Source organism: Rhizopus delemar, genomic scaffold (genome assembly GCF_000149305.1).
Source record: "Rhizopus delemar RA 99-880 supercont3.15 genomic scaffold, whole genome shotgun sequence".
NCBI classification, from domain to species: domain Eukaryota; kingdom Fungi; phylum Mucoromycota; class Mucoromycetes; order Mucorales; family Rhizopodaceae; genus Rhizopus; species Rhizopus delemar.
Window position 1 is genome coordinate 726,247 of NW_027137841.1, and position 11,873 is coordinate 738,119.

The window sequence follows — 11,873 nt, forward strand, 5'->3', positions numbered from 1 at the left end:
ATTGCGGTTTATAAACCTGGGTGATACTTTCAAGCCTTTTCGATAGTCGAAATCATACATTATAGCGCGAAGCCAAAGCAAAAATGCAAATGAAAAACGACTTCATCGTTCAGCGTATCATTTGATGTATTAGAAGCTATTCTCAGAAACCACAGCTACAAGCTCACCGAATCATTTTTACAATCCCCACCTGGACTTTATCATTCGGTTTCCAATGGCTCTCCTTTCTCGTCTAGCAGAACTGGGGAAAACATTCGATACGAGCTCCAACATCCTTCCTCACCTACGCGTTAAACAAGCTTACATATATGTCTTTATGAAATTATGATAATTTGAAATTTTAACTTGCCACTACCTCTTGAATAGAATCACATTGTACGAGATGAAGCAAAAAATGAAGCCATTTAAAAAGATGTATTAGACGTTGGTGTTTCTCAAATACATGATGATTTAAGAAACCTTCTGAATTTCAAACGCAAATTGCTGTGCAAGGAGACATTCTAAATATCCGGCAAAATATTTGTCCACTGATCTCTCGTTATTCAAAGCCACCCATGTAGAATCAAAAAAGGGGAACCTTTGTTTTTTTTTTTTTCCTGCAATTAAAATGATAAATAGACGATTGTTTTCTTCCAGTACAAAGGCAGCTTCCAACTATTACAGAATCACCTTAAAACGCTCAGTCATTGGTCTTCCCGAAGAAATTCGTGCTGCTACAAAAACACTTGGATTATTTCGTCTTCACCAAACCACATATAAACCTGTGAACGCTGGTAATGCAGGCCTTATTCTCAAGTTGAAAGAACTTGTCAAAGTTGAATTGAAAGATCACATTCCTACCAAAGAAGAATTGTCAGCAAACAAACCCGCCAGAGGTTATTCAGTTATTGGCAGCAAAGTTTAATTTTGTACACACGTATATATACACACCCATATTTATGTACATGCAACTATTGTAGAATAAAATCACCCAAAGAGAACTACTAAAGATGTCAATATCTCTATTTACTGTAATTCTTTTCTTTTTTTGTTTTGTAAGATAATTCTTGCATTTTTTTTTTGGTATACAATTTTAAAACCGCGGTAGGGGAAGTAGTTCTTTCTAGGATTACTGAAGATGTGTGTCAAAAAGGACAAAACATTTCTTTAATATCTTTGCTAATGATGGAGTTTCACAAGGGATCTTTTGCTTTTCTTTATTTTTTATAGCTTTTTCTATTAAACTATAATTTTTTGTTTTTTTAAAAAAAAAAATATTAAGGACATTGCTGCAGGGTCTAATAAAAACAAAGATGAAAGACTTTGAACTCATGATAAGCCTTTCATTTATTTTTGTGCATAAATATAGGGGTACACTGAGTTAAGAGTGATTGCCTTTTTACAAACCATGTTGTAAAGTACTTGAAGAATAAGGAATAAAATACAAAGCTACAACTACACCATGTTGGTTTTAGTTTAAAAAATAAAGTAAAAAAGATGGAAGATATTCATGTTTATTAAACCTATTAAATATATATATAATTACAAACTTATTTACACCTTATCGTTTTCAGCACCATCATCATGTGTGACCTTTTTCTTTTCGCTTTCAATGGCCAACTCGGGAGGGATCTCACCTGCACCATCATCAAACATCGCATCAATTTCTTCAAGGCTTTTACCCTTTGTCTCAACGAACCAAAAGTACACCACGACAAGAGCAACAACGTTCCAAGCAGCATAAAAGATGTAGGTAGCCCATCCAATTCTATCCAAGAGTGGTGGTGTCCACAGACCGACAGCAAAGTTACTCAGCTATAGTTAAAAAGAATCAGTGGACATGATTAAAAAGATTTTCTTTTATAGACTAATTTACCCAGTTGGATGAGACAGCAAGAGACATACCTTTAGCTCTTGTACGGAATGGGAAAATCTCTGCAGGGTCTATAAGAGATTATCAATTAAAAAAAGGCACAAGTGTATCATTATTGTGTACTTACATAACCAATCTACACATGCCCATGTAATACCAAATGTTCCTACGTAGATCATCGTAAAGACGATCACGAGAACAGCGGATGTCAAGCCAAGGTCTATTTTGTTGAAAACGGCCATCAACACCAACCAAATGATCATAAAGAAACTACCAGACATAAACAAAGGTCTTCTTCCTACTCTGTCCACAAGAAGTGAGGCAATCAGGGCACCACAAAAGTAAACAAGTGCTGTAAATCCAGCAAACAGAATGGTTTGATTGCCAGGGCCAAGTACGGTTTCATACATTTTTGGAGCATAGTACTGATAATAATTGAAGTTAATGAATTGTTATGAAAAAGAGACTAGAAACTTACTGTAACAATATTAATACCAGATAATTGACCCAAAGTTTGTACTGCAATAGCAATAAAGGATCTCTTTGAATAGACTGTAAACATCTCCCCCCATGTGGGTTGTCCAAGTTTAGCTTCAAATTCCAGTGTGTTTTTGATCTCTTCGTATTCTTCAATGACATGTGGATTGTCTTCTGGCTTTCCATGCATATCAGCAAGTGTTCTTAATGCATCGCTGTCCTTTTGTTTGGAAACCAGATATCGAGGAGATTCTGGAAGTGCCAATGTTCCAACGGCCAAGATAAGAGCAAAGACGACTTGTAAAATAAGTGGACCACGAAATGACCAGTCATTTTCAACAAAGCTGAATCCATAATCAATAAATTCTAGAAAGAAAAAAAAAGAAATGAATGACTGTTTTACTTTTGATACCGTCTTCTCCTTTAATTACCTGATGCCATGTAACCAAACATATTGATACTCATTCCCAGCACGGTGACTTTACCTCGCTGTTTATTTTGTAAGTTTATGTGTCTTTAGATTATCAAGGCAACTTACATTATGAGCACGACTTAATTCGGCGGTATAGACGGGTAGAACAGTACTCAAGAAACCAATACCAAAACCAGCAATCAATCTACCCAACAAAATAGCAGCCAAATTACTTGATCCAGTTTGAACACTTCCCCCAACAATAAAAATAGCAGCTCCGATCAAGATAGTCCAACGACGACCGATTCGATCCATAAACCAACTTGTAGGATAAGCTGTAAACCAGGCACCGAGCTCAAAGATGGCAACGATCAATCCTTGCATCGTTGAATTAGGATTTCCAAATAATTCGAGCCAGCGATTATTTACCAAGATACCAGACATGACTCCTTGGTCATCTACATAAAGTGTGAATAAAAATACATTTCTTGTAGAGTACACATACAACCAAATAGAAATTGACCCAAGGAAGCAAAACATGCTACAGAATAGAGTAAAGCATTGCCTTGTAATATCTTTTTCATTATTTAATTTTTAGTTTGAATTCAAAACAATAAAAAAAGAATGCTGAAGATTTATATATTGTTTGACAAGTTGCATGAGTAAAGAAAGCATGACGCTTGTAGGTTACACCTTATCTGGGGTAACTGCATTTCTGTCCAATCGGGGCATTTCAAAGGTTCAATTTCTGTTTTTGGCACAACCTTTAATCAATGAAAAATAGTATTCATTTTACTGAATTAGTATCAAGCCTATTGCTGATGTTGGAGTTGTTCATAAAATAATATAAAACTTTGATTTTGTGAAATGGATTTACAAGTAACCTAGCCTTGTGGAATTCAATAAACTTTAAAAGATAAGTAGAAGGAGAATATTCTATTGGCTGTGGGAAATCTGGAGGAAAAGTTAAATTGGATAAAAAATATAGAATCAAAAGATTCCCGCAAGGCAAAAAGAAAAAAAATAGCACACTAGTGTGTGGGAATCAGCTTTTGATCTCAGACATGGACAACCCTGGTGTCCCTGCATGGAAAAAAAAGGTGCAAAAGATTCCCGCAAGCCAGAAAGGGGTGTCTGTGTGTGGGAACATCTACTTTTTAAAATTAATAGTTCTGGATGTTCTACTTGAAACTTGTTCAATTTGATTTCCAGTCCTTTCCCAATTATATTTTTAAACTTCCTTTTTTATACATATTATCAAGAAAGCAGCCATCAGGTCAACTTGATCATTTTTGTCTCTCTCTTTTTTAGCTCAACTTATTACTGTCATCAATAACCAATCTGATTAGGCAAAATGATAGAAATGACAATCATATTACAACATGTTTAGTAACTCATCAAAATCACTGATTGCCAGAAGGAGCTTTTATCCTTAAAAGTAAACGTACCCCCATTTTTAACCAATCGGATTTTTAGTACAACCGTACTAATATCGTAAGTTCAGTCTGTCACTTGTTGGCTTATGCTAAAAATATTGTTTATAAAACAGTTTTTTTCTTTTTTTTTTCTTCTTTTTTCAACTTTTCGTTACAACTTTATTGAAAAAAATGACAAACACTACAGCAAAAGAGATGACCACTGCTAGCTGGAAAGACATTGGTTCTATTGCATTAACAACAAAGAACGTTCCTGTTTTGAAACCAGGTGAAGTCTTGATTCGAGTTGCAGCTTCTGGTATTTGTGGTAAGTGATTTTTTCTTTTATTCATTCATTCAATAACACGTACAAAGGTACCGATTTACACATCTGTAAGGGAGAAACCCCTCAGGCAACTAAAAACGTGGTGGTGGGTCACGAATTCTGTGGTTACGTTGAAGAGATCCATCCAGAGACGATGGCGGTTGTCAAAGTAAGCGACTTGGTCGCTATTGATCCCAACATGCCTTGTAATCAGTGTACCTTTTGCCGTAACAAAAAGTATCACCTTTGTTTGAATCTGTTCTGTATCGGTGTTACGGTGGATGGGGGTATGTCTCAATATGTTGCCGTGCCCGCTCGTGCAGCCATCACTGTTCCTTCACATGTTCCTCCTGAGGTAGCCTGTTTATCCGAACCTTTGTCTTGCGTGGTCCACGCGGTCGACAAAGGTCACGTCAAGAGTGGTGATTCTGTATTGGTGATTGGTGCTGGTCCCATCGGTTTGATGACCACGGCTCTTGTGAATGCCAGTGGAGGTAAAGTGACCGTGATTGAACCGAATGAGTTTAGACGTAAGGAAGCTTTGGAAATCTTTGGTGCCGCTGCTGCCTATGCTCCTGGAGAATTGGGACCTGTCAACGGTGCTCTTGGAGAGGGCTACGATGTTGTGTTTGAATGTGTAGGCCGTCCCAACACGGCCGATGATGCTGTCAAGTTTGCAAAGGCTGGTGGAACGGTAGTATGGGTTGGTGTAGCCAAGGTAGAGGATCGTGTGTCCGTCTCTCCTTATGATGTCTATAGAAGAGAATTGACAATTACCTCAACCTTTACAAATCCCTACGGTATTGATCGTGCCGTGAAGATTTTGGCCGAAGGAAGAGTTAATTGGCGTGCGCTTGTTTCTCACTCTTTCAAATTGAGTGAATTTGACAAGGCTTGGGAAGTATTTACGGCTGGTACAGGATTAAAGGTGGTTGTTAAGCCTTAAAGAGATTTCTAGAAACAAGAATGTATATATTTGTTTGTGTGTTTAAACTTTAATAAACTTATGTTGTGTCAATATTTATCAAGTAACATGTGTACATTGATATACCATATCAAGTTATCGGCTGTACTTCTTTTTTTATTAAAAAGATAAGAGAGTCAAAGGAAACGAACTTGCCTTTATTTCCAACATGTGTAAACAAAAAAAAAAGTAGCTTTTTTACAATAAATTTTAACCGGCCAGCGATTTTATCAATGTATCAACCACAATCAAGCCGCTTGAGGATTTTTTCTTCTGCCAAATAAATTTGATTTTTCCATATTTAGTTCAACAAAGCTATTGGCTTTCTTTGTTTTTGACTTTCGTATGATTCCACCGATTGCCCTTAGTTTTTTATTTAATATTTCCAATTGTTTATCACTCATCCTATTTCCTTCACTGGTCGACGTTCGTAAGGAATTTTCATCTGTCGATTCTTCTTCAGCCGTCACTTCTTCATTTTCCTCACCTTGGGCACTCACGGCTGCCTTGAAGATATCACGCACATCCTGACTACCTCTTGCTTTTTCTTCAGCCATGCGATGCACTGTATAAGAGATATCAAACATTTCTTTCATGGATGAAATACCAGAGAACAGATCTCTTCGAGGCGTGCTTGCGCCAGAAGCAACGACAGACGGAGTACGGGAGTTGGCGCGGGAGTTTAAAACTGAAGAGACACCAGAAACAGGCACAGCCGCCTCTAGTTCTGCTTCATCCCGGTTACGCTCCAAGATCAATCGTTTATATGCCTCAGCTTCAGTTTCCTTTTGCTTGTCAGTGACTCCATTCGCAATCTCAGATGGTATAGGTTTAGAGGCAGCATCGATCAAGAAATCAGAAGGAACGGTCTTTACTTTTGTATTGTCCACATTCTATTAGACGTATGGTTCATCAACAGAGAATTTAAAAGAAAAAATCTGTCTGCTACCTGCTTATTTATCCAGGGGTGCTCAAGGAACTGATCGATCGTATATCGCTTTTTAGGGTCAACACAAAGCAGTTTCGTAATCAAATCTTTTGCTTCACCAGAGATCCCGTCCCACCAAGGACTCAAAAAGGTGTAACGGCCCCTGGCCACTTTCTCTGTCAAGACACTGATACTCTCATCATAAAAGGGTGGGAAACCACAAAGCAACGTATAAAGGACACAGCCCAGTGCCCACATATCGACCGACATTGAATAACGCTTGTCGTTGACAATCTCTGGTGCTGTATAGCCTACCGTACCGCAAGGTGTTCTGGTTTGCTCGTCCCAAATGACTTTGGATAAACCAAAATCGGCAATCTTGACTTGACCAATGCCACCCCCCCACCAAGGCCTTCTACAAATTTGCCCTCGTCTTCTTTGGGTTCGTCAAACGTGTTGTGTGGTAAAGGAGTATCACGTTTCATGAATTCTATGGGTACAAACAACAGATTTTCTGGTTTGATATCTCTACAGACAAGATATATATTTACTCATCTTTTATATAGAAAATAACTCTTTTCTTACCTGTGAACAATTCCTTTTTCTTCATGCAAGTACTGAATTCCTTCTGCGACTTGTTTAATACAATGACGTGCAAGGTCTTCACTGAGGTAGGTAAGACGAACAATTTGATGAAAGAGTTCACCACCTTCACATAATTCCAAGACAAGAAAGTAATACTTGTAATGATTTTAGTAGAAAATATATACGCATACCAGTCTTACTTCATTTGTTTCTATAAAATCTAACATCTTGATGATTGATGGGTGATCTAACGATCTCATTATTTGTGCTTCTTTTAACACGCTTGATTTCTAAATGCATAATAAACAATTGAACCAAATTTGAGACACCGATGTTCTCAATGTTTATATACCTGATGATTGTTTATTTCTGCCTTTTTAACAACTTTAATGGCTACTTTTTCATTTGTCTTTAGCTTGAGAGCTTCATATACTACAGAGAATGCACCACTAAAGAATACATGTTTACTAACACACTTTTGATTGTTCCTTTTCCTTACTCTCCAAGTTTTGCTGTCAATTGATATGCAGCAAGTCCTGGATAATTTGGCATTGTATTCTTTGCCTTCAGTTCCTCTTGTACAATCCTAGCCGCAGCTTCATACTTTTGACCTCCCATATAAGAGGTCTTGATGAAATTTTTGATTTGATTAAATACTGCCATTTGGCTTTTAAAAAAGAAATTTAAAAAAAAAAAAAAAAAAAAAGCAAGTTGAAAAGAAACAATTTACTCTTCATTGGTTTAAAGTTGCCAAAATAAAACTTTAATACCCGACGTCTTCTGATTTTCATTGGATTCCAGATAAAACGAATGATGTATTCAACAAAAGTCGTACACATCAAATCCTTTATATCTTTTCATAATGTTTTTTAAATATGATGGGACATGAATAGTTTATTCAATAACAGTCTAGATAAAATACTCAGTGTTTCAAGCCTTTTTTTTTTGATATAAAAAGCAACCTTTAGAAAGCAGTGTAATTCATTTAAATTGATTCTTTAATGTAATGTATTTGTAATTATTATCAGTATGCTACATGTAAGAACACAGGGAATAAAGCTAGTACGATTTACTTCTTTTGTTTTTTCTTTATCTGTACAAGCTATATATTCTTATTATCTGTTTAATCCCATCGAAGAAATCTCCTTTTTAATTTATACCCCACATTATTTACTCATAAAGAATATATGCATTCCCTCTTTTTACGATATACCATTTATAGGCTTTATTGGATAAATTAATTTTATATTTTATTTACCAACCAGTTAGTTGATTTGTTATATTAACTGTGGTTAAAGTTGAATGTAAGGTGCTATAATGATTGCGTTCACACATGCTTACAATAATAAGAGCTTCTGCTGAGCTTTTTTAAAGACAACAGCAAATTTCAGATTACATACAAGCTGCATAAATAAACCGTGCGTTTATTAAAAGCAAACAAAGCATGGCTATATTGGTTGAATCAAAACAAAATAAACATGCATTGTTTCTTTTATTTTAAAAATAGAGGTCAGACTATTTTAAAACAAGAGCTATAGCGCTGTTACATTGAATAATATATAGTTTCAGGAGTAAAGAAAAGTATTGTCTCTGATCAATTAATCATTCTTCTGAAATAAAGTTTTCCTTCCTGCTTTCTCAAAACAACTCAACATGAACATGCTTCATTTGAATGATAGTCTTGTTTACATGCTTATGCTTAAACACAAGCTATCAATAATATGCTATATTTCATATATCTGCTTTTATTTCCATACAACAACCTGCTATTTTATTAAATTTCACTATAAACTTATACGCGCTTCTAAGCAGCAAATACTAAAAAAAAAAAAAAAAAAAAAAAAAAAAAAAAAAAAAAAAAAGCTCGAGGTTTTTTCATGGTTTGTGTTATAATCTCAGATTCATTCTTAAGCATATTCACATCTTTCTTGTAACAAAAAAATCTTCTATTATTGCTGTACACCAATGACATCTCCCGTCTAGGAATTTGCTTTGGAAGACACCATCTTCTATCCCTGATAACCTTGATACTCGTGTATTCAAGACTACTAAACAACATTTCTTGCAACAAAATCAGAGATAAACGTCAGTAGAACTGAAACTCCAAACTACTTTCTAGCTGTCGCCGATCTGTATCTACAGAATCCATCATGTGGCTGCCCATGCTCAATCTAGAACATAGATGCTGTATACGTTGGAAGTTAAGCTGGCTATCTGGTAGTGCGCCTAGACCATGTCCCAAGCATCCTACACAACATCACTCAAAGAACCATGCTATCGACTGCCTTACCATGCACCAACGTTTACTTATGTCACAAACTATAAACAGTCCATTGTCATTCCTTATGGATAGGCTCCCGCTACGTCCTTTGGTTCCCTCTGGACCGCCCTCTTCTGGTCACAGCAATGGCCGACTATATGCTCAATACTGCATGAATTAGACCAAATGCACCATGACAAACTGATCCCTACGAAGTACCCACATGGCCAGGAGTTTCTGATATGGCCAATTCAATTTCTCTATCTCTCTTCTGGTGTCTCCACTCATTTCTTTCCCTTTTACATTTACATATTGTTCGTTATTTTGCAAAACCAGCCAAAATAACGCCTTTTTTAGGTTTTTATGTAACAATTACTTACTATATTTGCAATAATTCTAGAAAAATTAGGCTTTTTTATTCAAACTTTAGAGGGGGTTTTTTTTTTATCTGTTTATTGAAAATGATGAAGTCAGAGCTACTGTGAAAGAAAGCATATTAGAGTCTTTTGTATCATAATTGCCAGTGAATGACAGTCTTTGCTTCACACTTGACCTGTCAAGGCGCCTCTTCATTAAGGATACAATCTTTTTGCTGCCTTTTTGAGTCATCGATAGGATGAATGTTCATGCTCTAAACAAACATAAAGCATTCATCTTTTGTCGGTATCAAACATTATTATTACACTTGAGATGAAAAAAAAGAAAGGAATACTGTCACTGTTTATTACAAGGATATGTATATGAAGAGCTTCAATTCTTTCTTCTTTACACTACACTCCTCATCTTTTTTTTTAGTCCTTGTAGCCAAGTAGCATTGCCTTTCTGTTTATGGGCTCTGACAAAAGGTATATAATTTTTACCCTTTTAAGTCATAAATGACCTTTTTATCTTTGCATGCTTTTCTTATTATTATTACTTTGCTCTGTACATGAAGTATCAGCATAGGCTAAATGAAATCTGTATTTCGTATAAGCTTGAGTTTCTAGACAAAGTACGTATATCATCATTCATAGATACATTTCTAAACCAGCGACTACGCCATTTGATAAATCCATTTAGGCTCGACTTTCTATCAGCAAAAGCAAAGTATGGTATCACCCAAAGATGTCCAAACGCATAAGGTAGCTCAAATGGACGTCGCCATACAAATGTTTATCATCATTTATCACACAATCTGAATTAGAAGTCTGTATCCAAAACTTTTTATCATGTTGCTCATGAGTGAATAGCGCAAAATACCCCTTTTTTTTATATCGTTTCTCCTTTTGCACAAAATGATAGAAAAATAACAAGTCATTCATAAGGAGTATTGTATCCCTTTTTATGGTCAACGTAATTCAAGAAAAGAAAAGAATAAAATAGGTATGTGTTCTATGTAAAAGAAGGTTTCATGGGCTTTATTTTATTAATTTGTATTTTCTTCTAATAGCATGTCAAGGACATTAATGAGCCTTGGAAGAAGAATAAAAATATTGCCAAAAAGAGGGAATGCTAGAAAATAACGTCTTAACGTTAAGGCAATTCACCACCACCACCAGCAGCGCCTTCGGCCTGTCCAGCAGCATCAGCAGCGGCTTGAATAGCAGAATCAAGCTTTCTTTTTTCTAATCCAATAGAGCTAAGAGGAACTGAAGACACGATCATAAAGACAGATGATAAACCAAAGAAGATGAGAGATAAACGCATGTTTGTATGTAGAATAGACTATTGTTTAATAATGAATTGATTGAGAGAAAAAAGAGTGCTTCTTTTATATGCGTTGATGTAAGGAGTTTGAACGGTTGCAATCTATGTATGTAGACAGTCGCTTATGATTGCAAATCTTTTTGGTTTTTTGAAAATATAAACCTAAAAAGAGGATGCATAGAAATGTTTTCTGCAAAGATTTTGAAAGGAAAGTGCAGCATTTCAGGTTTTCTGCAAAGGTCTCGAAAGGGTGGTGCAACATCTCAGGTTTTCTCAATATGGTCTAATAATAAAAAAACTACCCAACCCAACAAAAACAAAGAAAAAAAAAAGCCTTTATAAAGCACTCATTATTCTGATTTGGTCGTTTGAGTGTAAATCATGTTTAAAGTCATTAGGGATATGACAGAGCTATTAAGAATAGTATCCTAATATTATCGTTCTCTTTCATGATTCTTATATACTATGCAGGGATAGGAGTTGTTACTTGAAAGTAATCATCATCGATTGTATGTCTTTTTTAGACCATTCACAACTACCACTTTATTAACGTATCCTACGACATGCATCATAAGGCGAGAGTACTACAATAAACAAAGGGTTCGGTATTCAAAGATTGCTTTTGTAGGCTTTTCTTTCGAAGTATGTATTGCTACATTAGTCTATAAGCTGACGTTGCAGAGCTTGGTGGTATGCTCGGTTTTTTTTACCCTTGATGCTAAAGGGATTTTTTCTTAACATTAATTTCTTAACGGACTGACCTGGTCCGGGCGGGCATGTATACAGCTTAATTTTATGCGTTCAATTGGATCTTAAAAGGTCATCTTTAGACAAAAAGTTGCCAATAATTTCGGGAAATAGTGTGCGTTTTCAAAGTGCTTTGAAAATTGAGATTTCAAATGGTTTTGAGCCATATATGCTTTAACCTCGTTTCAGTACGCGTCTAAAGAGGGATGTTGCTTTTGTTTC

General features: G+C 35.8%; 5 protein-coding genes across 5 annotated transcripts; 2 read left to right on the forward strand and 3 right to left on the reverse strand.

Annotated features, from left to right (window-relative positions):
• Positions 1-607: 607 nt before the first annotated feature.
• Positions 608-904, forward strand: RO3G_15069 (uncharacterized protein; the record flags this gene model as incomplete). Its single annotated transcript, XM_067669653.1, has 1 exon — positions 608-904. The coding sequence occupies one exon, from the start codon at positions 608-610 to the stop codon at positions 902-904; it is 297 nt and encodes a 98-aa protein (XP_067525754.1).
• A 629-nt stretch (positions 905-1,533) lies between these two features.
• RO3G_15070 (uncharacterized protein) lies at positions 1,534-3,325 on the reverse strand (the record flags this gene model as incomplete). The annotated part of the gene is made up of 7 exons (XM_067669654.1): positions 1,534-1,794; positions 1,856-1,923; positions 1,980-2,277; positions 2,331-2,695; positions 2,761-2,818; positions 2,868-3,199; positions 3,247-3,325. The coding sequence occupies 7 exons, from the start codon at positions 3,323-3,325 to the stop codon at positions 1,534-1,536; spliced, it is 1,461 nt and encodes a 486-aa protein (XP_067525755.1).
• A 1,023-nt stretch (positions 3,326-4,348) lies between these two features.
• RO3G_15071 (uncharacterized protein) lies at positions 4,349-5,427 on the forward strand (the record flags this gene model as incomplete). The annotated part of the gene is made up of 2 exons (XM_067669655.1): positions 4,349-4,484; positions 4,532-5,427. The coding sequence occupies 2 exons, from the start codon at positions 4,349-4,351 to the stop codon at positions 5,425-5,427; spliced, it is 1,032 nt and encodes a 343-aa protein (XP_067525756.1).
• Positions 5,428-5,746: 319 nt separating this feature from the next.
• On the reverse strand, positions 5,747-7,621 carry RO3G_15072 (uncharacterized protein; the record flags this gene model as incomplete). The annotated part of the gene is made up of 6 exons (XM_067669656.1): positions 5,747-5,760; positions 5,933-6,338; positions 6,395-6,788; positions 6,959-7,113; positions 7,311-7,407; positions 7,458-7,621. The coding sequence occupies 6 exons, from the start codon at positions 7,619-7,621 to the stop codon at positions 5,747-5,749; spliced, it is 1,230 nt and encodes a 409-aa protein (XP_067525757.1).
• Positions 7,622-10,730: 3,109 nt separating this feature from the next.
• On the reverse strand, positions 10,731-10,904 carry RO3G_15073 (uncharacterized protein; the record flags this gene model as incomplete). The annotated part of the gene is made up of 1 exon (XM_067669657.1): positions 10,731-10,904. One exon carries the CDS (start codon positions 10,902-10,904, stop codon positions 10,731-10,733), a length of 174 nt encoding a protein of 57 aa, XP_067525758.1.
• Positions 10,905-11,873: the final 969 nt, after the last annotated feature.